General features: G+C 43.8%; 1 protein-coding gene across 18 annotated transcripts in view; it reads left to right on the top strand.

Annotated features, from left to right (window-relative positions):
• Positions 1 to 6,998: 6,998 nt before the first annotated feature.
• Positions 6,999 to 25,124, top strand: part of BPTF (bromodomain PHD finger transcription factor) — a 100,762-nt gene continuing 82,636 nt past the window's right edge. For 17 of the 18 annotated variants that reach the window (XM_075903927.2, XM_075903923.2, XM_075903933.2 and 14 more), the window contains exons 1-2: positions 6,999 to 7,880; positions 20,407 to 21,229. In XM_075903927.2, coding sequence (XP_075760042.2) covers positions 7,244 to 7,880; positions 20,407 to 21,229 — 1,460 coding nt within the window. In that variant the 5' untranslated portion in view covers positions 6,999 to 7,243. Of the gene's footprint in view, positions 7,881 to 20,406; positions 21,230 to 25,124 lie in introns of those variants that run through there. The other variant, XM_075903939.2, reaches the window with a different exon arrangement.

Below are 25,124 nucleotides of genomic sequence, written 5' to 3' on the forward strand. Positions count from 1 at the left end.
GTCCTGTGCCCACCGCCTGTGGCCCCCAGTGCCGTCTGGGACTCGCCTCCTCCCACCCACGAGGTTACATAAGTGACCCACATGCACAATGGCTCGGGCACCTGCCCTGCCCCCTGCAGTACCTGCAGCCCCTCCTGCGTGTAACCTTCCCTCCAACAGGGTTCACACCCCTTCCCTCCAGGGATGACACGGACCTATATTTTAATCCCTATAAAAATCAGTGCAACTTTTCTACCATTCAAAAAAAGGCCACTCTCCTAGGCTATGTCTAGACTGCAAGCCTCTTTTGAAAGAGGATTTTTCGAAAGATACTTTTGAAAAAGCTTCTTTTGAAAAAGAGCAGCTAGACTGCAACCTCTTCTTTTGAAAAAGTGAGCTGCTTTTTCGAAAGAGAGCACCCAGGCAATCTGGATGCTCTCTTTCAAAAAAGCTCTGTTTGCATTCAAGAATGCCTTTTTTCGAAAGAGCACTTTCGAAAAAAGGCGTTCTTCCTTGTGAAATGAGGAGTACCGCCATTGAAAGAAAAGCCGCGTTCTTTCGATTTAATTTCGAAAGAACACGGCTGTAGTCTAGACACAGGTGAAGTTTTTTCGAAAAAAGACTACTTTAAAAAAAACCAAAACCCTGCAGTCTAGACACAGACCTAGTGAAATAGTTTTTCCTAATATCCAACCTGGACCTCTCCCACCACAACTTGAGACCATTGCTCCTTGATCTGCCATCAGTCACTACTGAGAACAGCCTTTCTCCATCCTTTTTGGAACCTTCTTTCAGGAAGTTGAAGGCTGCTCTCAAATCCCCCCTCACTCTTCGCTTCTGCAGACTACATTTTTCTACATTTTGTTCCTCCGGTTTCCAAGCAGTGCCGGGTAACTTGAGCTAGTTTACTATATTTTGTGAGCACACAGCATGGCCAGTGCACTAAAGGAAAGTGAGAAAAAAAGCGTATGTAACTTTTATTATTCAAGACTGAGTGCACCCATATTCTTCCCTCTAGATTTTATTTGCCTTTTTTTTCTGCTTCTGCAGCTATGTCCTTCAGAGACAGCTCCTACACATTGACATAGTGCCTCTGTCAGGTAAAGAGGTGACTGAGGAGTACAAAACATGTGTTTGAGAAATGCTGCAACCATCTGATCAAGCCAATAGCAAGCACAAACTCTAGAGAGAGACAGGAAACAAAACACACACAAAAACCCTAAAAGACACAACTGGGCAGTCAGGAGAAGAGACATGGGAGGAGCAGCTGCTAAAACTCATGGAGGATTAAACAGAGGTGCACAGGTTCCTGATTCCATTTCAGGTGGAAAACATGCATACTTGACTTCCCCTTGCAGCCCATATAGAACTGCAATCCATGCCCTCCCCAAACTCCCCATTTCCAATCTGTTGCAGTACCTCTTGCACTCCTTCCCAGAGATATTTTCCATAAGAGCAGCTGGACTTACACACAGCTATGAAATCCTCATTTCACGGAGTGCTGCTCACTGTCATACTCCTTGTAAAAAATGTTCATCTGTGTATTGCTGTTTAAGAAAAAATTAATCTTAAAGACATTGATTCTTTATTTGAAACATACAAGGTGGTTGTAGCAGAAATGTATACACAGTGGCAGGTAGCACAATAGCAGATTACAATTAATGCTCAGGCAGGAATCATTACAAGGGTCATTCAAAGTGACAAGTAAATAGTTTCTAGCTTAGTGCATTATAGAAAGACTGTCCATGGATCTCACTTTGAAAATTCTGTTTCAAAGCTTCCCTGATTCAAATAGGCATCCTGCTTCCCCTCCCCCTTTAATCCCTCTAATAGCTGTGTTGTCTGGATGTTCAAAATCCACCAGATGATCCACTTCAACTGCATGCAATGCAGTTCTGTATGGGCTGCAGGGGGAAGTCAAGTATGCATGTTTTTCACCTGCAATGGAATCAGGGACCTGTGCACCTCTGTTTAATCCTCCATGAGTTTTAGAATCTGCTCCTGCCCATGTCTCCTCTGCTGGCTGCCCAGAAACTTACTCCCTTGGTGTCACAAATGTTATGCAGAGCACAGCAGGCTGCTATGACCATGGGAATATTTTCATTATTGAGGTCTCACCTGCCAAAAAGACAGCACCAGTGACCCTTTTATCTGCCAAGCACACATTTTACAGGCCTCTTGCATGTGCTGAGCCTGTTGTTGAAGCACTCCTTGCTGCTGTCAAGGTTTTCGGTGTAAGGCTTTGTAAGAAGGGTGATCAGATGTCCCATTTTTAAGGCACAGGGCATCCCTACTATAAATCGCCTTGGTATGCATCTGTTCCACACTAAAGTAATTGATGCTTGTAGGAATTGATGCGTTCTAAATCCTCTCATTCTCTGCTCTTAAATTGCGCAACCTCCTCCCTCCCCCCCCCCATTTTGTGCAACTGGAAGTTAGCTACAGGAAAAAAAATCTCCTGCTTTAAGTTGTTTTGCTATAAGTCCAAGTTTATGGAACGTATCTTGGACTTATAGTGAGGATGGCCTGTACAGTCTTGTATTTAAGCCCTCCTGCAACTGTCCTGACTTTTTCTTAAAGAGGCAAATTGTCCCTTATTTTCTGTCTCCCCCCCGCATCAGTAGTGGTGGATTCTGCAGCTGGCCAGACCCTTCCTTGCCAGATGTTGGCCCGCCAGAGGTGAGTGAGGGGATCCAGTGCCCAATGACGGCAGAAGGTGGAACCCTCCCACGGACAGGGACTGCTACTCTATGGAATGGGGAGCAGCCTCTGTCCACAGGGAGCTCAGGCCCCCTGTGAACAGAGGATGCTTTGTGACAGCCTTCCCTGCCCTCCCACTCCCTCACCCTGTGCTGCTGCCTATGTCCATGGGGATCTCAGACCCCTGTGGGAAGGGGCTGCTGTCATCCTGTGCTGCTGATTCTGTATCAGAGGCAGCAGCACAAGGGGGCAGGCAGCCGGTCTGTGCAGGGAGCTGGTTTTCAAACTAGTTCCCCTTGCAGACTGGTTCCCGCTTAACATCCCTCGCTGCTGCCTCTGACACAGAGGCAGCACTGCAGGTTGGCGGGGGGCTCCTCAGGAGTGGGACCAGGAGTGCATTGGCTGCTGGCCCCTCCCCACAAACTATTGAATAGTTATGTAACTGGTAAAATTTCATGTGGTTATACGACTATTCAGTTACATGATATCTAACATCCCTAATCCCCTTGACATCTCATCACTATCCCCCAGCCATCCTGAGCCAGAGCTTCCGATGCCTCTTCCCCAAACCCCGGCACCTCTCAGCCTTGTGCCCAGCTCCTGCATCCCCCAGCTCCATCCCCCAGCAGGCTCCCCTGTGGGCTCAGTGCTGGAGCTCTAGCAGTCCCCAGCCTCCAGCCCTGGATGTAGCAGCCCCTGGCCTTACCTAGCCACCCCTCTTCCCCTACAAGCTCTGCGCTGGCTCCAAAATTTGCACAGTGGGGTCGCTACCAACATAACATAATTCCATCTATTAATTCTGAAGCACCCACTGTGGATGCACTCCGCTGACACAAGGAGTGTGGTGTGAACATGCACAATTACAGTGATTTATGATGGACATAATTTAAGTCAATTCTGTAGCATAGACCTGGCCTAAGAGATGTGCATGCCTGGGGCCTGATTCTGTTCTCTTTTACACTGGGATAACTCAGTTGACTTGAATGGAGCTACTCCTAACTACCAGTGTTGGAAATACTGTTACTGAGGTGATTTGGATTCTGCAGAGTTCTTACTTCTCAGTCTCCCTGGAAAATGAATGTAATATAGCTGAAGCACTGAGTTATGAGATATGTGAGAGAGTACAAAGTGGATTAGGCCCAGCTCCATGCTTTGTACCAAACAAAACTGGAGTGTGGGTACCAATGTTCTCTCTAATCTGTTCCATCCAGGTGCAGAACAAATCTGTTTGTGTGCTGAGGTATGTGCAAATGTGCACCACTAGCAGAAACAAAAAACATAGCTGTGGGTGCTCTGCTAATCAGCTGAATGGTGTAGAGGATACACGGATGGTTACAGCACTTGCAAATAAAAAGTATAGTTTGTTGGTGGAAAGAAAATGCAGACTGGGGCAAACCTTGTGGTCTGGCACTATTGCTTGCTTGGTGCTGGCTGTGGTTAGACATCGTGAGGTGTAGGAGGGTTATTAGCTAGGCACACAACAGGGTTGAAGACTGAAGATAGAATAGGAAGGGCCCTGTTACTTGCATGCCACTGGGCTGTGCTGGATGCTGTTGTGGCCAGCCTTGCTGCCTGCTGGGGTACAACAGAGATCTCAGCTGCTACAGAAGGATAACAATGAGGACAGCCCTGCTGTCTGCTGGGTAAAGCTAAGAGTATCCTTACTGAGGATGTGGTGTTCGAGGTGCTATGGCTGGTCTACACAGGGAGGGGGAAGGAGGCAAAGAGGAGACATAGAAGATTGCAGGGATTGAAGCTGCAAAGGGAGGGAGGGATGCCATGTTTTGGACATAGGTACCTGGACATAAGGATGGTACTTGGGATGGTACATTTTGGACATAGGGATTGTACTTGGGATGGTACATTTTGGACAAAGGGATGGTACTTGGTCCTGCTGTGAGGGCAGGGGACTGGACTCAATGACCTCTCAAGGTCCCTTCCAGTTCTATGAGATAGTATATCTCCATATTATTAGGTATAAAGAAGAAATTCTCAACCTTTTTCCTACTGAGCCCCCACCCCCAACGTGCTATAAAACTCCATGGCACAGCTGGGCCACAACACTTTTCTTATGAAAGCCGGAGCCAGTGTAAGGAGCACCAAGTCGGGCAGCTACCTTGACCCCATAGCACAGGGGGCACTATGAAACTAACTAAGTTGCTCAGGCAGGCTCTGTCTTCAGCCCCAGGTTCAGGTCCCCAGGCTGTAGTCCTGCACAGTGTGGTTTTGGCTTTCTGCCCTGGGCTCTAGTAAGTCTCACACTAGCCGTGCTAGGCAGCCCCAGTGAAACCTATTGGGACTCACCCATGTAGAGCAGCAGGAGCCCTGAGGTTGAACAGTGTGAAGAGCTGAAACTGTGAGGCGAATGAGGCTCTGCATAGGCTTGGTGAGGAAAGTCCTGCAGCAAATGCAGGAGCTAGAAAGCTACAGGCAGCAGAGACCTGTGGCAGGGTGGTGTGGGGAGCTCTGTAGCAGGTGTTAGCCACAGAGAGCAGAGAACCCTCTGGCTAGGGGATGTGTGGGATCCCTCGGGCACCTGTTAGCCACAGAGAGCCAAGGCTCCTGTGACCTGGCAGTGTGGGGGAGTCCAGTGGCAGGTGTTACCTACAGGGAGCAGAGAGCCCTGGAGGTGGGTCATGCAGAGGAGCTTTGGCGTAGGTGTTATCTACAGGAAGTAGAGAGGCCTCTGGCCAGGTGGTGTGGGGGAGCCTTGGTGTAGGGATCTATATAGAGCGTTCTTAAAACTGAAATACCCACCTGGAGAAGTGAAGAAACTGATCAACAGAGCCAGAAGAGTACCCAGACATGAACTACTTCAAGACAGGCCAAGCAGAGAAAACAGAAATCCACTTATCACCTACAGCCCACAACTTAAACCCCTCCAATGCATTATGAACCATGTACAACCTATCCTGGAAAATGACCCCTCACTCTCATAGGCCTTGGGGGAAAGGTCCTCACCTACAGCCAATCTGCTAACCTTGAACAAGTTATTTCCAGTAACCATGCCGCACACCTCCATCATAATCATCTAGGAACCCGCCACTGCAATCAGCCCTAGTGCCAACTCTGTCCACACATCCACACAAGCGATTTTATCACTGGACGCAAGCACATCAGCTACTACATCAAAGGCTCATTTAACTGAACATCCACTAATGTGATCTATGCCAGCAATGCCCCTCTGCCATTTACACTGGTCAAACTGGAGAGTCTCTATGGCAGTGGTTCCCAACCTTTTCCAGATGGGGACCCATTTTGACCACTAAGGAAGACATGGTGACCCAGGGCAATTCAAAAAATGTATGAATGGTTCCTTAAGAGCAAACTGGGGAGACACCTGGCGACCCTTTTGAAATGTAATGGCGACCCATATTTGGGTCCCGACCAATAGGTTGGGGAACCCTGCTCTACAGGAAAGAATCAATGGATACAAATCAGATATCTGAAAAGGCAACATGCAGAAACCTGTTGGAAAACACTTTAACCTGCCTGGATACTCATTAATGTATCACAAAGTCACTCAGTGTTGTTTCAGGCCAATTCCACAAGCCGAATACACAGGGAAGCGTTGGAACTTAACTTGATTTACAAGTTTGGGACCCATCAGAAAGGTATGAACAAAGACATTATCTGGCTAGCACACAACCTTCCACATCCTAATAACCAACCAACCAATGGGTACTTAAGGACAATTTGCACTTTATCAACTTCATGTACCATGAATACTCTAATTCACTATTTAAAAAAAAAAATTCCTTCCTTCTCTCTCCCCATCCCCATTTATTTTGGAACTGGACTTTTAATACTCCATTCATCTGAAGAAGTGGGTTGTACCCAGGAAGCTCATGAGACCATGTTTTGTGAGTCTTTAAGGTGCCGCTAGACTATTTGTTTTTAAGTTCTCGGTGTAGGTGTGACCCACAGGAAGCAGAGAGCCCTCTGGCCAAGCGGTGTGGGGGATCCTTGGGGGCAAGTGTTAGCCACAGGGAGCAGCATCCCCCCTGTGGCTGGGCAGTGTGGAGGACCCTGTGGCAGGTGTTAGCCACGGGGAGGGGGCGGCCCTGCGGCCGCAGAGTGAGGGGAGCCCTGAGGCGGCTGTAGCCCCAGGGAGCCCTGCTGGGGTGGAGGGGAGCCCCGCGGGCAGCAGCCGGGGGGCCGCGAGCGCTCTGGCGCCGGGCTCGCGAGCGCGGCGCTACCCCCCGGGCGCCGTGGCTCTTAACATGGCTCTCCAGCCGAGCGAGCGGCAGCGCCCCCTGGCGGAGCGCGGCGGCCCGGGCGGGTCACGTGAGGCGCTCAGGGCCTGCTGCCGCCGCCGCTTCCCCCAGTCAGAGCGGAGCGAGCCGAGGCAGAGACGAAGAAACAAGATGGCGGCCGGTAGCGATCCGGAGCGGGACGCCGGCAATTCGGATTGATCCCTCGGCCCTCGCAGTTCGGCGGCCCCCCTCCTCGGCCCGGAACTCTCGCAGGGGGGGGGAGCTTCCCCGCAGCCGCCTGTCCGGACTCCGAGCGCCCTCCCCAGCCTTCCCTGCCCCTCCCTTCCCCCCTCGGCCAGCGCCCAGAGATGCGGGGCCGGCGAGGCAGGCCGCCCAAGCAGCAGCAGCCTGCGGCGGCCCCCGCTCAGGCGAGCTCCCCGGCTCCGCCCGCCCCACCGGGCCCCATTGGGGGGCTGAGGTCCCGGCAGCGGGGCAGCAGTCGGGGCAGGTGGGCGGCCTCGGCCCAGGTGGAGGCGGTGGGGCCCAGGCCGAGGGGGGTCGGGGCTGCCCAGGCCTCTTCCTCTTCCACCGCCTCCCCCAGAGGGGGCAGCAAGAGGAAGGGAGGCAGCGGCAGCAGCAGCACCCCTGGTGGGGGAGGCAGCAGCAGTCGGGGCAGGGGCAGGGCTGGGGCTGGAGCAGCGGGGGGAGGCGGCGCAGGAGGCAGCCAAGGCAGGGCTGCCTCGTCCAGGAGGAGCATCAGCAAAGTGGTGTACGACGATCATGAGAGCGAAGAGGAGGATGAGAGCGCGGTGTCCGAAGAGGAAGAGGAGGGAGACCCCGAGGATAACCAGGACTCTGAGGAGCAGGAGGAAGAGGAGGAGGAGATCATGGAGGAGGAGGACGACGACGACTCCGATTACCCCGAGGAGATGGAGGATGAAGATGATGCCAGCTATTGCACTGAGAGCAGCTTCAGGAGCCACAGCACCTACAGCAGCACCCCAGGTATAGCGTCAATGGGCTGCACTGTGAAAGAAGGGGAGGGCACCCCACATGCTCCCTCTAGCTTTCGCAGGGGAGGGGAAAGGCAAACAATAATAAGGGATGCCTGGAAGCAGACACAGGGGAAGAGAGGCATGCAAATCGAGCAGTGCTGGCAACCACACAGATGCCTTGCGAATCAGAAGGTGCTTATAAACTCGCACATGGAAAGGGAAATAATATGTGTACTCAGAGATGCTATCAGACCCACAGAGAGAGGGCTTGCAACTATCTAGACGCATGCTACACCAGAAAGTGTTCACAAACAGTGGCAAATGAATTGTATGTCGTGCATCCACTGGTACTTTTGTAAAGGAAAAGATGTATACATACTAATGAGGTTCTTGCAAATACATACAGACAAGGATGCCTGTAACATCAAGTTCTTGCAGACACAAGAAAGGGAAGTGCATACACCATGAGGTGTTCTCCAAAATTAAACTGGATTTGCAAGTGTGCCTTGAAGATACAGTGTCTAGTTTTTTTAGAACAGGGTCTAGTTTTTTTTTTTAGAACAAAACTATATTTACTAGATGGGAAAGGAGGTGCATTGTTCAAAATGGAGATTGCATTGTTGTAGTTTGGGGGAAAATTCACAGTGTTTCATTGCACTGGTTTACACCTAGTTTTAGCTCCTGGTGTGTGTTAAAAACACACCCACCCACAAACATTGAACTGCAAGAGGTGAAAATAGAAATTAAATGTGTGGTAGGTTTGAGTCTTCAGAACATGTGCATTTAAAAACACCAGTTATCTTAAAATGTTGCAAACTTTAAACTTGGATTATTTATGGGGTTTATTTATTTAAGGCTCAATTTGACATTTGGATTTTCAGTTTGTTCTTTTTACATCAATAACAAAAATCTGGGCTTCTTACGAGTTTTGAAACCCTGCACTTTCCCCATATTTAGTTTATTATAAGCGTTTTTGAAGGTGCATCGTATTTTTGAGTGAATCTCAATTTGCACCACTTTTTTTGTTTAGGACTCACTTTCACTCAGGTACAGTTTAATCTTGCCTTTAAGGGTCCTGATTCAGGGATGTATTTTGGCCCATGTATAAATTTAAATGTTCTTGCTGAATTAACCTTTAGGCAGCAAACATTCTTGCAGTCTAAGTATTTGACATGCATTTGGTATTTTGGAGAAAAATAGATTGCCTGTGTGAATTTATTATACTTAGTAAAATAGCTGTGTGGTCTTGTACAAATTGTAGACAACTTTTGAGAAGTAGAAAACAGTTCAGGTTGTTAGAAGTGTTATTTATTTTAATTGCTTACTTTAAAGGACACATGCAATGGATGTCTTGAATATGGTTTTGCAAAACTTCTAAAGGAGTGGATTTTTTTTTTTTAAAGGCACCACTTTCATATCCTCAGGATCCTAAATGCAGTCGTTTTTTAAAAGAAATTGCAAGGCAGTTTGAATATAATATAACTGCTCAAGAGATCATATTTTGGAAAATGGATTTTATTTAATTCACCTATTGTGATAGTACTTTGATGAGTTTGATGTCTTTCAAATAGTTCTTGCTTAGAGAGGAGTTTTTGTACCAAGTTAAACCCAAAGATTGAAAGTTTCTTTTCAGCATTTTCTTAACTGTTGAAGTTCCATTTAGTTATACAAGAGCTTTTTTTACAATTATTCACCTTCTGCTTGGTAAAGAGAAGAATTTACTGACTTCATAGGCTTATGCTGAGAAATATTTTGATGCCAAAAATCCAGGTGTAAGACCCATTATATAGAATATAGTGTAGACGTTCTTAAGTTCTGAGAGAAAGTACCTAAGTAAAGGAATTAAATATTGTGGTAAGCAACACAATAGCTTTGGGTATGTGTGTGTGGTGTTGCTGTATGCATATACAAGTATGTGTGTTGTTTAAGTGTTTACTACTTAAATAATACACTTTATAAGGTCTGGTCAGAATTATAAATTTGTGATTATTTTAGTTAAAATTTCAAATTTTAAAATATGTATATTTAAGGTGTTATCTTTTAAAGTATCACATGTATACTAACTGTTACCAGTTAGTCGTAAAAGAAACCCTGCGTTGTAGCATAGCTGGTATTTTAGTAGTAAATAGAAAGGTTTACTTTTTAAGTTAGATCATTTTGTATTTTAAGTTGCCTCTCAAATTCTTATCTTCAGAAAAGAAGCAAGTGATGAGTATTATCACCTGCAATAAGCAATGTTACAACTTCTAGTTTGGCCAGCTGTAAATCTGTGTCCAGTTCTTGCTGTTCAAATATGTGTATCACAAATGCTGCCACTTACAGGTAGCAGTAACTGGCATCTTAATCTCTTCAGATTATAGAAGAGATTTGGGCATGGAACTTGCACTACCCTCTTTTTGGAGGTGTGGTCATATTCATGGTTGCAGCACTTTTTCAGAAAGGGGTGTGAGGATATTATGATGATGCCTGTGCTGTACAGACAATTTAAGTATCCATATCAGTCAGACACTTCTCAAAAGTCATATGTGGACACTTCAGACAAAAATCATGTCCAATTTTACATGTGTGAGATGCATGTTATTTTTGTGCTCTACTGGAAAGTTTGTGATGTACTGTATCTTGCATGTGCATACTATTTTTTGATGTTACTTGGATCTTTAAGTTTAAGGAAATTAAAAAAAAAATCTTAGGAGTACCTTTATGGTTTTGATATAAGTTTGACAATTAGTGCAGTCAGATTTGGTTGTAAGCACAATGATTACGGCTGCTTGTTGCATCCAAGAAATGTGATTGATACTTTTCTTTTGCTGGGGTGGGGGGGAGGTATCATCAGTGGTGTTTGATTTGTCAGCTGGTAAAAGGACAGGGACTAGTTCAGGAAATTGACTGTATTTTGGCACATCCCTGATCCAAATATCCCTACTCTATAGTATTATGCCTTTGACTTCTCTTATTTTGGTAAGCAAATTTTTAGATAGTTATCCTTTGTTTTCTGTATTTCAAAACTGTTGCCATCACCTGTCCATTTTAACTTTTTGCTTTAAGCATGTTATCTTGTAATTATGCATATTCAATGTTTCAGGTACGTTGCTTAATTTAAACCACAGGCTAAGCAAGATGCCCAGACAATCAGTCTCTCTCTCAGTTCTCTCTTTCTCAGTTATTTCCTCCTTTCCCCACAAAATCCTAGGAAAACAGTTGGTTCTTGCAGCATGTCTTCAAATCAGGGTTTTGGCTAACTGAATGAAATGTCAATATGGCTGACAAATGATTCTGCAGCACTGGATTTTTGAAGAGCCCAAGGACTGTATGTATAAACACTTCAATACATTTCTTGACTAGGATTCTGTCAATATGATAGTGCATGCAAGCCATCATGATTTGCTTCTGAAACTAGACACTATACCAGAGTCGTCTTACCTCTGTAGCAGAATTGCACGTGTTGTGCACATCTCAAACTTAACTGTAATGTGTTGCCTAATATTCTTTTATGTCCCAGGTTATTGGGGAGTTATTTATATAAAGGCACTAAGGTTTGATATTGATTACTGATAGTGTCCCACAGTATTGACTAAACTCCCAAAGCCTTTACCTAGCATGCCCTGGGCTTTAAGTAAAACCTGGCATGGCTTCTCTTGAGGAAGTCTCTCTCTTAACTGGTTGATTAAGAGTCATGCTTAGTAATGTAGAGATGTCATCAGGACATCACATCAATTATGAAGAAACACAAGAGGTGCTTTGACAGTCTTAGTAAGAAGTTTGTGTAAAAGAGCAAGTGAATAGGTTTGTGGCTAATCTGTTACTTGCATCTTTTACCTAAATCCATTTAAAATGAAAATCTAAACATTTAAAATGAAAATCTAAACATTTTGAAAAACGGAGCATACTTAGTGTGAATCCAGGCTCATCCTTAGCTTACGAGCAATTGAACATTTGAGGTATGACTTCAGTGTCAATGGAACTAATGTGCAGACAAATAATTGTTATAATTGGTAAATTTAATTTTTGGTAAAAAAAATTTGGTTTCATCTATGGAGAAATTTAAATTGCTCCACTAATAATAAATAAAGTTATTGGCTATCCTTAATGGCTGAAAAAAATTGGATTCTAGGTTTGAAATTTTGCTTAGATTATAGGTCGGGCTGGGCAAAAGGACCTCCCAGGGCCGGATCCATCCTGTGGAGGCCCTGCCCCAGGCCAATCAGGGTCTGGGGGTGGGGGAAGTGTGCGAAGTCTCCTGCCACCCTGCAAGGAGTGCAGTGCTTCTAAGCACTACACGCTCCCCCTGCCCCCAGGCCAGTCAGGGCTTGGGGGGAGCGCGTAAAGTCTCCTCCTGCCCTGCAAGGAGCTCAGCTCTTAGTCAACTGCCAGCTGCTGCTCAGCTGGTGGTTGACTGTAAGTGCAGGGCTCCCTTGCAGGGTGGGGGCAGGGAGCAAGAGACTTCACATACGCCCCCTCCCCAGGCCCTGATTGACCTGGAGGAAGCAGGGGGGAAACACATGAAGTCTCCTCCCACTGCCAGGGGCAATTAGAGTCTGTGGTTGGGCAAGCACGGCAGTATCCTGGCCCCACCCCTTCTGCCTGAGGCTCCATCCCTACTGGGGTGGCCCAGGGCTACTTCAAAAATTTCTGAATTGGCCCCCAGTCAAAAATAATTGCCTACCTCTGTTATAGGTGATTATGATTACCTCTCAGAATGGCCACACTGAACTTAGATATTGGTATATCTCCCACTACTCACATCTTTTCAAATGTTATGGTGAAAAGTAGTTTAGGGAATGACATAGTCTTTGTAGATGACTAGTATTTGGAGGAATCCATGTAGTTTTCATGCAGAGGGTCAGGTTTTTAGAAACTAAACGTAAAATCAGCGCACCGCTGCTTGTTTCAGAAGCAACTGCCAGCCACTGTTTTTGGAAGTGTGCTGACATCCTTGAGGCACCAAAAAAAAAAAAAAGAGGGAGGAGGCCACAATAACTACAAACTATATTTCACAATAATATAAGTGGGACGTGTTTGTGTTTGGGACAGGTCCACTGACCCTCAAGAGAGTGCAATATTCAGTCATTCATAACTTGAGCCCAGAAATTAGTTGAGACTTGATCGAGTTGATGCTCAATTCTAGTCAAACGACCATATTCTGCTCTATCTCATCCATGCATCAGTTCTGCAAACTATTGGCATGTGTTTTTATATGAATCTGGAACAATTTTTGAGTCTAATCTTGAGGTTTTTTTCCCCCCAAGGAATATATGTAAACTGAAAAAAGGTGCACAGCAACATCCAAACTAGTCCCATAGTTGTCAATGGAGTGGGTCAGAAACATTCTGACTAATTTTCTGTTGGAAAATGCTGATTTTTTTTAAAAACTGCAACTTTTTTGAAATATGTTTAGCTGGATGAAATTTCATTTTGAAAGAGAAATTGAAAAAATATTTTGAGGCCGAAGCATTTCTATTCCAAAGGTCAAAATGGATGTTTGATTTTTTTTGGGGGGGGGGAGGTATTTCAAAAAGAAGTTGTTTTGATATTTATTTCAAATGTTTATATTATATAAATGATCCAAAACAGTTCTTAAATAATATATTTTATTTCCATTTTGGACCCTCAAAATTGTGAGTTTTCCTAGAAATAGAAAATCCAGTGTCTGCCTAGCTCTAGTTATCAGATCTCAAACTATAGAATAGTTCTCTGGCTTGGTGCTTTTACTTGAAATCTGGATAACTCAAAATAATATAAAATACAATAATCTCTAAAATTGCCTATTTTCACATCTGTTAAAAACAAATATTTAAATAATAGAGATTGCCTATCTTGTAGAACTGGAAGGGACCTGAAAGGTCATTGAGTCTAGTCCCCTGCCTTCACAGCAGGACCAAGTACCATTCCTGACAAATTTTTGCCCTCAATCCCTAAATGGCCTCCCCAAGGATTGAACTCACAGCCCTGGGTTTAGCAGGCCAATGCTCAAACCACTGAGCTATCAGTCCCCCCTCTGACTAAGGTTGGCAATGTATTCAGAAGTGAGACTGCCTACTAGATAGAAGTTGAGGAGGGCATCTGTTTCTATGGAATGCCTCTATAAAAGCATATTATTATTGGGAATAAACCTTCATGTTGAAGAAAACCCAGCTTTTATTTTAGTGCATAACTAATCAGACTGGTTTATGTATGAATGAAATTGTTTGAAAGATTCTGTGGAAACTATTACCAAATAAAAACAAGTAATCTTCTTAGAGTTACAAAACTCTTCACCTGCTAAATTCTGAATACAGAATTAAGGGGTTTGGGTTTTTTTGTACAATATCTGATTATGTCCATATTCTGAACAAGACAGGGAACATCCTTTTGTTCCCTGTGCTTTTTTCGTGTGTCTCCTGATGTCTGCAAAAGGTGCAAACATAACACAAAACCTTGAATAGAGGAAGGCTCTGGAGGTGCGAAATTAAAACTTGAGAGCTTTCTGGTCTAGCAGCTGCAGGAAGCAGCTCCTATTGACCTCAGGATCATGGTTGCTCAATTTAAAGCATGGTAGTAGTAATTGTGGAAGAAGTAAAGTTTAAACCTTCCTTTGACTTTGAATTGGAAACTGGCTGGTGATATTTTATACTTTCAATTGGTTTTGGATGGGGTTAGCTGAGAGATTTTCTCTTTGTACACAAATGCTGGAATGCATTCAGTTTAAATAAGAGGGAGCTTCTGAAAAGGCCTTTTCCATAAAGTTTCTCCACCTCACCCAGGTTATACACTAAGTTAGGGAGCAGAAGTCAGCTCCCCAACATGTATTTGTGTGTATGGGCAGAGTCAGGAGCACCATGCATGGCGGGGGCAGGGACCGGGAGCCCCATATGTGATGGGGGGTAAGGGGGAGCTAGGAGCCGGGAGCCCCATATGTGGCCGGGAGAGTAGAACTGGGAGCCCTGTATGTGACTGGGGGTAGCTGGGAGCCTGATATGTGGTGGGTGGGGAGAGCTGGGAGCCCCGAATGTGGCTGGGGACAGGAGGGAGAGCTGGGAGCCCTGTACATGGCCAGGAGGGGTAGAGTGGGGAGCAGGAGCGGGGGAGCCAGTTGCAGAAGCTGGAAGCCCCATGTGCTGGGCTGCTGGCTCCAGCTGCCATCCCTCCCCTAGCCCCCATGTGAGGAGCAGAATCAGGATCCAGCTTCGTCAGTTAATCAGGATTTTATATCCCTACTTCATAGTTCATTTGTGGATGTGGTGGTGTGTGTCTGTCACTGTGAGTCTTTGTGGTTCTGTCTAGTGATTCCATCAAAGTCATACAGACTTTGCATTAAAGAAATCTTTCAGTGAAAGGTTGCTGCTTTGATTTGTTCTGTCTGCTTAGTCTTATTAATTGTTGATGTTTGGTACAACAGCTTTGCTCGAGGGATTGAGGACCCTTTATAATTGGAGAAAAGTAATTGGGAATTTCTCTTGAGATGTCATTTTTTTAAAGGAGAATATATAATGGTCTTAGGTTGTTCAGCACATAATTGGTATAAAATGTATTATCTGAAGGACCTAAAAATACTTCAAAAGCTATCGTTGCATAAACCTTTTTATGTTTAGATGTTTTATAGCTGGGGAAAATTTCTGTTCTTTACAGCTTCTCAGAATGAATTTGCAAAGGGGCGCTTGTAGTTTTCTAACAAAATGGCTAACTTTATTAGGTATCATCAAAGGTGGCAAAGTGCCTGTGCAAAAATGTTTTGTCAGTCCTATACTATGAAAATTGCCAGCTAATGCTAACTAAATCTTAACCTCAACCAGCTAATAAATTGTGCTACACTGGTAAACTGTAAGTATGCCTCTGCAGTGACAGCTACTTCCCAGTGTCCCCTCTGGGTTCCTTTCATATATTATTCATACTGAGGTTTGTCAGGATCAAGTCTCCACATTACAAAATGTCATTCCCGGATTGAGGACTTGTTTTCTAATGGCTTTCAAAAGTTCATTAGAACTTGAGGTTGTGTATAGCTTAAATTTAGAAAATCCGTTGGCATAGCAACCATACCACAGCCATCTCTTGTCATTTTATTAAGATTTAAGAAATCTGTAGTACATGGCTGCAGAGTTCTTATACAGCTTCTGTGTAGATCAGGTATGAGCATGAGTTTACACTAGGGATGTTAGGTATTGGTCAGCTGAATAGTCGATTAACCTTATGAATTCTTATCAGTTACTCGTCTATTCTATAATCCCTGGGAGTGGAGCCGGCAGCCAGGGTGCTCCAGCCCTACTTCCGAGGAGCCCCCTGCCATTCTGTGCTGCTACCTCTGTATCAGAGGCAGCAGCATGGGGTACCAGGTGGTAGCTGGTCTGTCTAGGGAGCCAGTTTAAAACCAGCTACCCTTGTGGACCGGCTGCCTGTCATCTCATACTGCTGCCTCTGATATGGACGCAGCAACACAGGGTGGCAGCAGCCCCTGTCAAGGGGGATCTGAGCTCCTGGACCCAGCATGAGCCAGAACCGGGCCCAGCCTGCTAAAAAATTTACGGGCGAGGGCAGGTACATGTAGTTTATAGCATTAACCGTTAAGTGTTTGCTAATCAGTTAATCAACTACACTATTACATCCCTAGTAATCTTAATGCTAGTAATTACAACCCCAGTTTTCTTAATGTTTCAAGTCATTGCTTACTGATCTGCATATATTAGGTTTATATGAGTACTCTTTCATTGTTAACACCTGAATAATTGGTGCCACATTGTGGTGTTTAGCGTTTAGATTTGAATACAATCCTCTCAGAGTGTAGAAAATGGGGAGGAGCAGATAAATCAGGCTATCTCCTCTGGAAACTGCTGCTAAGCAATAGGGTTTCTCAAGCATTCCCTGGCCTAGATCACTCAAAAGCCATGGAACGTGAGAAGAGGAGTTCAAAACAATTATCTGCAGTTCCAAAACAATCATTTGTTGTTGAATCCTTTTAAATTAACCCCTTTTAAACATTGAACATGATATTTTTATGATTTTTAAAAAACTGCTGTAGCACCATATAAAGAAATAAGCATTCCTTCTCTTTATGATAGCTCTTGCAGGGAAGAAAGGGCTGGGCGGGAGAACTTGACTTGTTCCCCTTCTAGAAAACTGTGCTAATTATGCCTGTTTTTTCTAGTGTTAGCAGAACATTTCTTCTGATTGGTTAGGCAAGGTGGAATTTATCCTTTCTTTTTCTCCCCCTTTCCTTTTCTACAAATGTTTATCTGAAGAATTATCTTCTTTCTCAATCTAAGGAAAGGGAAAGATTACTTTGGCTTTCTTAGGATCCTCAATGGTGTCTGATTATTAGAAAAGGCAGTTTTATGCATAAGATTAATTTTTCTGAGGTGGTTTCAGGGGTATTTGGATGTATATCTCTCCTTCATGATAGAAGCATTCTAATGAGGTCCTTTTTTGTTATTGTAAGCATGGATTTAAACAGTTACTATATAAAAGCCAGAAGTGAAGATCAAGTATAGGCCTTTTTATTTTAGGTGTGCGTGCATGCATGTGTTTAAAACAAAGAACCACCATCAATGTCCAGAGGGAATACTCTGGTTAGAAAACCAATGTATCCATCATTTCCATCAATTGTAAAAGGAGAGGTGCTGTAACTCATCTCTGATTGGGGCTCCATTTTCAGTAAACTTGAAAACCCCAATCCTCTCCTGATCAATGTTACCTCTAATTTTTTCCATTCATGTATGGAGTAAATTTTATGATGTGCACTGAGCCATAACAGGATGTGTACCACAAGTAGAAATACATGTTGGTGGTAGGGATGTGAAAGGTTAGCCCTGTGGTTCTCAACTGGTGATTCATGGACCACTGGTGGTCCATGGTGACTCTTTTGGTGGCCCCCAGGAACATTGTCCAAAGTCACATGGCATGAGCATCGCCGCCATTAGGCTGTTTTATGCCGTGTTCACAAGCACGCAGTGCGTCATCCATAACATCACCTAGGACGCAACCACATTGTGTTGCCAGTAACTTCTGTCTGAGGCTCTGAGTGTCAGCGTAGCTGCCGCCGTCGTGCTGAGCGGTTGCCGTGTTGTTTGTCCTGTGCTACATGTGCTGAAGGTGGTCCACGAACATTTTTTGATTGGCCTGGTGGTCCGTGGACTGAAATGAGTTGAGAACCACTGGGTTAGCCAGTTAATCGGTAAACATCACCCGTAATGGATTATGCTTAGTGGTTCCAGTTAACTGGTGCTCCAACCCCATGAGGGGCCCACTGCAGTTAGGGGCTGTTCTGGTTGTCTGGAAGAGCTTCTGTCTGCGGCAAGCTGGGGTACCCTGCAAGTAGGGGCTTCTTCAGTCGTCCAGAGGAGCCCCTGTTTGCGGCATGCTGGATCACCCAGTAGACGGGGCTGCTCTGGCGGAGATGGAACAGCCCCTGCCTGTGGTGGTGTGGCTGCTCCAGCCCGATCTCACCTCCCGCCCATACTCCCCTTTAATTGGTTAACTGGTTGACCCATTATGCTGGATTTTACATCCCTAGTTGCTGGCTGTGGACATTCTGATGATCACTGGCTGGCATCTGAATCTCTCCTGGGTGGCTGTCCAAGTGTTCAGTTATTACAAAAAACTAAATACCACCTTCCACTCCAGAGTTTCCTGAAAGAGATGGATCTTTGCTAATCTGCTCCTTGCTTAGCCTCTCTTATATCTTCCCCAGTAAAAAACCTTCGGTGTTTGGCTCTGATACCTCTGTCTTTCCCAAGCAACTGCCAGTTAAATTGACATACTGATCATTGTAACAACTGGCACGGATTTTCATTTGCAATAGAGAAGCTGATCAAAGTCCTGTTAATTTTACTCTAAAGTTGATTATAGATGTGCAAAATAGCAGAGCATTGAGTCTTCCTCAAAATTTAGGAAGGCAGGGTATCAGTACATATTTGGAAAATTTCCTTCTGGGGTTGTTAAATTGCGGTTACCGAGTTAATCGTATAGTCGATACAATATGATTGACTATACAGTTCGTTGATAGCACTGCTATGCAGAACTGCTGCGGAGATAGTTCCAGGAGCCACCTATGCTGTGGCTCTGCATTTTAAATGTAGTAAGAACTGCTGGGCTATTACAACATTTAAAATGCAGAGGCACAGCGTCCGCATGAGCCGGGTCTGCTAGAGCCTGGCTTGCCCTGAGTCCAGCAGTCCCTGTTTGTGGCAGACAGCCCTGGAGCTGGAGCAGCCTCTGTTTGCAGCAGCCAGAGGCTGCTCCAGCACCAGCCTCCATTTACAGCGGCCAGGGCTGGCTGCAGATGAGCTACTGCTGGAGCAGCCCCTGCCTGCGGCCAGCCCTGGCTGCTGCAAACAGGGCTACTTGGGAGCAGCAGCCTCTGGCTGCAAAGGGGGCCCAGCTCCCCGCTAGGACCCCTGCGGACAGGGGCTGCTTCTCAACAGCCTCCCATCTCTCTCCCCTACCCCCACTGCCTCTGATAGTCAGCTCCCCCCAGTACCAGCTTGTCCTCCCCTCCCCCTTAATTGCCTCTCAGAGAGAGCAAGGGAGGGGTGCCGCAGGGAGCACACGGCGAGCAGGGAATCAAGCAGTCCTACTTACCCTGTGTTCCTACTGCAGCGCTTCATTCTTTGAAATGTAGCAAGACACGGGGCACTTGCTACATTTCAAAGGCTGAAGCGCCACAGTGGGAACCAGCATGAGTGGGGTCTGCTTCAGTTCCCACTCACGCTATTTTCCTGCTGTGCCTCTGCCACCCCTGCCTCCCACGGAGATGGTTCTGGGGGGAACCATCTTTTAAGCCGGCTCTCCTCAGCACCAACTCCTGCTCCTCCCCTTGCTGCCTCAAGGGTGGGAAAAGTGACTAGTCAAGTAACTACTTGCTTACAAGTCTAGTTGCTTGCATCCCTATTTCCTTCACAACCATATGAGCTGGAAACTATTAAAACCTTAATTTCTGCAGAAATTGATGGCTTAAGACTCCCTCTTGCTACAAAGTGTTTGTACAGCATTGCTGTCTAGGCAAATAGCAACACCATTTGTTGCTAGTCTTCCAGTTTCATTTTAATAGTGTCAATTTGAAGAATTTTTTATGAGTATAAAAAGCAGTTAGGAGTTAAAATCTTTCTGAAATAGGAAATTTTGCTTAAAGTTTTGGCAAAACAACTAGTCAGTGTTTTCCGTGCATTTGTCTACTTATTTTCAGTTTATTTAGGATTCTGATTACTCTGCCAATTTGAATATTCAGACTGGATTCTTCATTTCATTTTAACAATTGGATGTCACAGATTTATTATGAAACTTTTTGGTTAAAATTTTGAAGTTTAAATGTGAATCTGAAGTGAATCTTGCGACCTAGACTTACATGAAGTCATTTTATTTAGTACTTTTAAAAATACAGATAAGGTGAAAATACTGGCGTAATCAAAGAAATACTATATTTAGCTCATTGCAGCTGCTGATAAAATATTAAGGTTTAGTTTCCAGTCGCTCTGAAGGAAAATTTTACACACACAGTCCATTCATAGATGTGACAGTCAAGTATATCGACTTGTGATTAGCAAAAATCTTACCCTTTTTTTTATTTACAGGTAGAAAAAGACAAAGAGTGCATCGTCCTCGTTCTCCGATATTGGAAGAAAAAGACGTACCACTCCTTGAATTTCCTAAATCCTCAGAGGACTTAATGGTGCCTAATGAGCATATAATGAATGTTATTGCTATCTATGAGGTACTACGGAACTTTGGCACTGTTTTACGCCTGTCTCCTTTTCGTTTTGAGGACTTCTGTGCTGCTCTGGTAAGTCAAGAGCAGTGCACACTTATGGCAGAGATGCATATAGTGCTTTTAAAAGCAGTTTTACGTGAAGAAGACACTTCAAATACTACCTTTGGACCTGCTGACCTCAAAGATAGCGTTAATTCCACTTTATATTTCATAGATGGAATGACGTGGCCAGAGGTTCTGCGGGTATATTGTGAAAGTGACAAGGAATACCATCATGTTCTTCCTTATCAAGAGGCAGAGGACTATCCCTATGGACCAGTAGAGAGTAAAATCAAAGTTCTACAGTTCTTAGTAGATCAGTTTCTTACAACAAACATTGCACGTGAGGAGCTAATGTCTGAAGGTGTTATCCAGTATGATGATCATTGTAGGGTTTGTCACAAACTTGGGGATTTGCTTTGCTGTGAAACTTGCTCAGCTGTGTACCATTTAGAGTGTGTGAAACCACCTCTTGAAGAGGTACCAGAGGACGAATGGCAGTGTGAGGTCTGTGTAGCACATAAGGTGCCTGGTGTAACTGACTGTGTTGCTGAAATCCAAAAAAATAAACCGTACATTCGACATGAACCCATTGGATATGACAGAAACAGACGGAAATATTGGTTCCTGAACAGAAGACTTATTATGTAAGTAAATCTAGTCCTTCAGTGTATACTGAAGAACCTTAGGGTGCTAAGTATCTTTTTAAAACCTTTTCCCTGTAAGTATCATTATAATCTTAAAGGTATAATTTTTGTAATATTAAGACCAAAGTTGTTGTATATTTCTCTCTGTAGGTTTCCAAAATCAGTGTAATTCTTTCTTGTGGCTTACAGAAAAGAACTGTTTTAGATATGACAGAGAACTTTAATACCTTCAGCACAATGCCCTTGTGCAAAAACAAACCACTGTGTGGTAGGCACAAATGTGGGGAAGGAAATGGAATTTCAATAAAGGAACGTATTTTAGTCTTGAGCATCCATATAATTGCTATGGACAGTAAGAAATAACTTTAAAACATGAAAAATAAGTGTCATTTCTAAAAATATTAAACTTGTTAACTTCTCTTTAACTGGATCTAGCCAATGCTATTGTGGCAGCATGCTGCATAGAAACCAAAATTTAGGAACACCCTCAGCATACTGTTTTCCCATGCTGATGAAGATTTGCTTGTTGAATATTGATGAATGTTGATGGTCTGCCTTTGCCTGATTACTAGTAATTCTCTTGGGTCACTCAGTATTGCTCCTAGCCTAGACTGCAGTGAGAGAGAACGTGTACAAATTCATGTCTTCAGGATATAGAGACAGTGAATGCAAAGATTTATGAGTTCAAGTGGTCTGTTGTTTTGTTTGTACAGTACCTAGCACTGTGAGTTACATTCTTGGTCAGTCCTTAGGTACTACTGTCAGAAATGTGATTAATAATCATACTTGAATACGTTTTCTAATAGCCCAAGGTACTCTGATATTTCTCTACCCCACAAAAAGCTAAATTTGGAGTTGTATGCAGATCTTATTTTCTAATAGAAAATAGTGGAATCCTGGCTACTACTAAGTCTGATTTAACACAGTAGCTATAAAAAGGGAAGAGAAATGGAAATTGATGAAGGGGGAAAATAAAATGCCTAATACAGTGAGCTTTGTTATCTTTTCATATCATCTGCCATTAAGCAGTCAATCTTGGAGAGAAGAGTCCATAGTCAGTGTCAATTAACACATTTTTACAAAATTAATGACTGAAATGAAATAAAAATGTTAGAATCTCTGGGAGGAGAGACTACCAATATGATTGTCATTGGCAAGGTATCAGGCCAAACAAGCCAAATCTTGCATTTGTAGTCCAGAATGTAATGCCATTTATTCCTGCTTGTATTAATGAATAATTATTCAGTGATACTTAACAAATTGACTATTTCTTAAGATTGAATCTACCAAAGGTGTAACTTCAACTTGTTAACAGAGAATATTAGTATGTCCTGTACTTGAGGTACAGAATTTTTTCTTTCATTTTAATTACTTTTAATTTCCCCAGATCATGACACACAGTTGGAGCATTTAATCTTCTGTAAGATTCTTAGGGCTAACTGTAGCCTTTTGTGTATTGTTTAGGTTGATCATCCTGCTCTTGTTAACTTCTTTGTTCTGTGTTTGTCACCTCAATCAGGTGAGGGCTGCCCTCTGTTGGTTTCTGATGAATTATGTAGCCTGACTTGTCAGGCTATGAGACATGCTGTTCCCTCATTTTTTTGGAAGAGGGCATTTTCCATTAGCAACATTAGTTTATTCCTCTGAATTTCCACTCTTGCATTTAAAGATTTGGGGAGCAGCTGTCGCCCATGGAAAAATATTAATCCATTCACTACTTACCAAACCCTGAGTGTCATTTGCTAATAGATTGGGTTTAGTAGCCCATGTCCTTCCCTTAAACTAACATCACAACTTCTCTGGTGACATGAAATAAAAAATCATGCAATTTTTATTTTACTATAGGCTCAGACAGAATTAGGAGAGTTTCAGCAAAATAGTGACTAACTGGTCTTCTCTCTTGCAGTCTGTAGCTCTGCAAAATACATATCCCATGATCTGAGAGAGGATGTTAAATTTCGATTAATCAGCTAATCTAGTAGTCAACGGAATTTCCATCGACTACTCGATTAGTTGATGGGGAGGGGAGAAACGCTCACTGTCTTGAGTCCCCACTCGCGCCATTTCCCCTGCTGCACCTCTGCCTCCCCTACCTCCCTGCGGAGACCGTACTTGTGGGAACTGGCTTTTAAGACGGCTCCCCCTAGCACTGGCTCTCATCCTTCCCACTCCTTTGCTGCCTCTGATACAGGGGCAGCAGAGGGGGTAGTGATTCATCTACCAGATAGGTCTAGCCTTACCCAGTAGTTGAGTAGTTGCTTACATCCCTAGATCTGAGAGCCTGCTCTGTTGAGATGTCCTGGTATGCAATATTCCGGTAGTGTGAGCCCCTATGATCAGCTTCATATTATGAAACTGATCTATGACAAACAGACACTTTTTTCAGTAATAGTCAAGTTTTGTATTTCAGTTAAGCAAATTTGAATACTGGAAAAATGGACTTGCCTTTTTGTTGTTGTCTTGACTTGAGAGCTTGCCCATTTGTTTTCTCTATACTTCCAGACATTATCTTTTTCTTGGAGGAAGATGGAGGAATCTGGCAAATATTAAATTTTGTATTTAAAGTAACTTTTCCAGTTAATGTGAGTTTAACCTTTTATCTAAGGTATGATGTATTAGCATAATTAATCTAATTTAATTGCTTCAGTAGACACATGCATCTTAAATGATACAAAAGCTTTCTCTTTAAACCCATTTTTTTTAGTGTCACCCAGTTTTTACATGTACATATCCATGAAGAGCCACATGTTTACATATTATTTGAGTCATATATTTAATACACTATTGTAGAGACCATCATTGAGAGAGATAAATTTCAAACACTTGTTAGAGATAGGATTCTCTAGTTTTGGTAAAACTGATGGCTATGTTCCACTCTCTTGTGTACTAGATCTTCTCATTTGTAAATAATGTATACTGTGATTTTTTTCAGAATGTTAATCTATTATGATTATAAAAGATAATTATACCAGAGCTGCCTTAATCTGGCTAGATTAAAGCTAGATGAGTGATAATAACAGTGTAGCCATGGTGGCAGGGCCTATCCTCCTGAGTATAACCCTGCCCGGGCCCTTGGGTACATACTGGAGCACTTAATCTAGTCTGCTGCCACTACACTGTTATTGATATTCAACGTAGGTTTGATCTAGCTGGGTAAAAGCAATTTTGGGTATGTCTACCCATTCTGCAGTCATATCTTCTGATTTCAGTGTAGACATAACCTAAGTCATTAGAGCATGGGTAGGGAACCATTTTTAGGTAGGGGCCACTGACCTCACTGACATGGTCCCCAATTGAGGAGGAAAAAAAACACTCCCCACATTCCCTTCACAAACCAGAGCCTGGCGCGGTGGAGGGTACAATCTAGTAGGTTCTGTATGCTCCAGCCCCACAGTGGAGTTGTAGGGGGGCTGGAGCATCAGCATGGGCTCCCGAGTGCTGGGGTGTGTGTGTCTGAACCTGGGGGTCAGATCCAGGCAAGCCAGGGGCCTCATCCGGCCCCAGGTTCCCTACCCCTGCATTAGAGGCTACAAAGAGATAAATAAGCAACCAAGAAAAAAGTTGGAAAATGGTAATTACTGGAGAACTTTAAGGAGAATTGATGCTCCCTTTTCAACTGAGAGGACAAGCTAGTCAGCCTTTTGCTGGGGAATAAAGAAGAAAATGGGGTTCATGAGGGATAATTTTAAGTTGTATTTACTCAAAAGAAAAACTTTTTCAAAATATTTTTCCTGTTAAAATTATTTTGATTTTTGCAATACATTTCAACTGGCAATCCATGTTTCTGACTTCAGCACACCTCCTTTCTCCCTTAGCAACTGGAGGCTGGAAAATATAGTGCTAAAATATGAACTTTCACTTCAGTCATTAGAGGATAATCAAATATTTAAGAATA

The sequence above is a fragment of the Pelodiscus sinensis genome, chromosome 20, assembly GCF_052426305.1.
Source record: "Pelodiscus sinensis isolate ZL-2025 chromosome 20, ASM5242630v1, whole genome shotgun sequence".
NCBI lineage: Eukaryota > Metazoa > Chordata > Testudines > Trionychidae > Pelodiscus > Pelodiscus sinensis.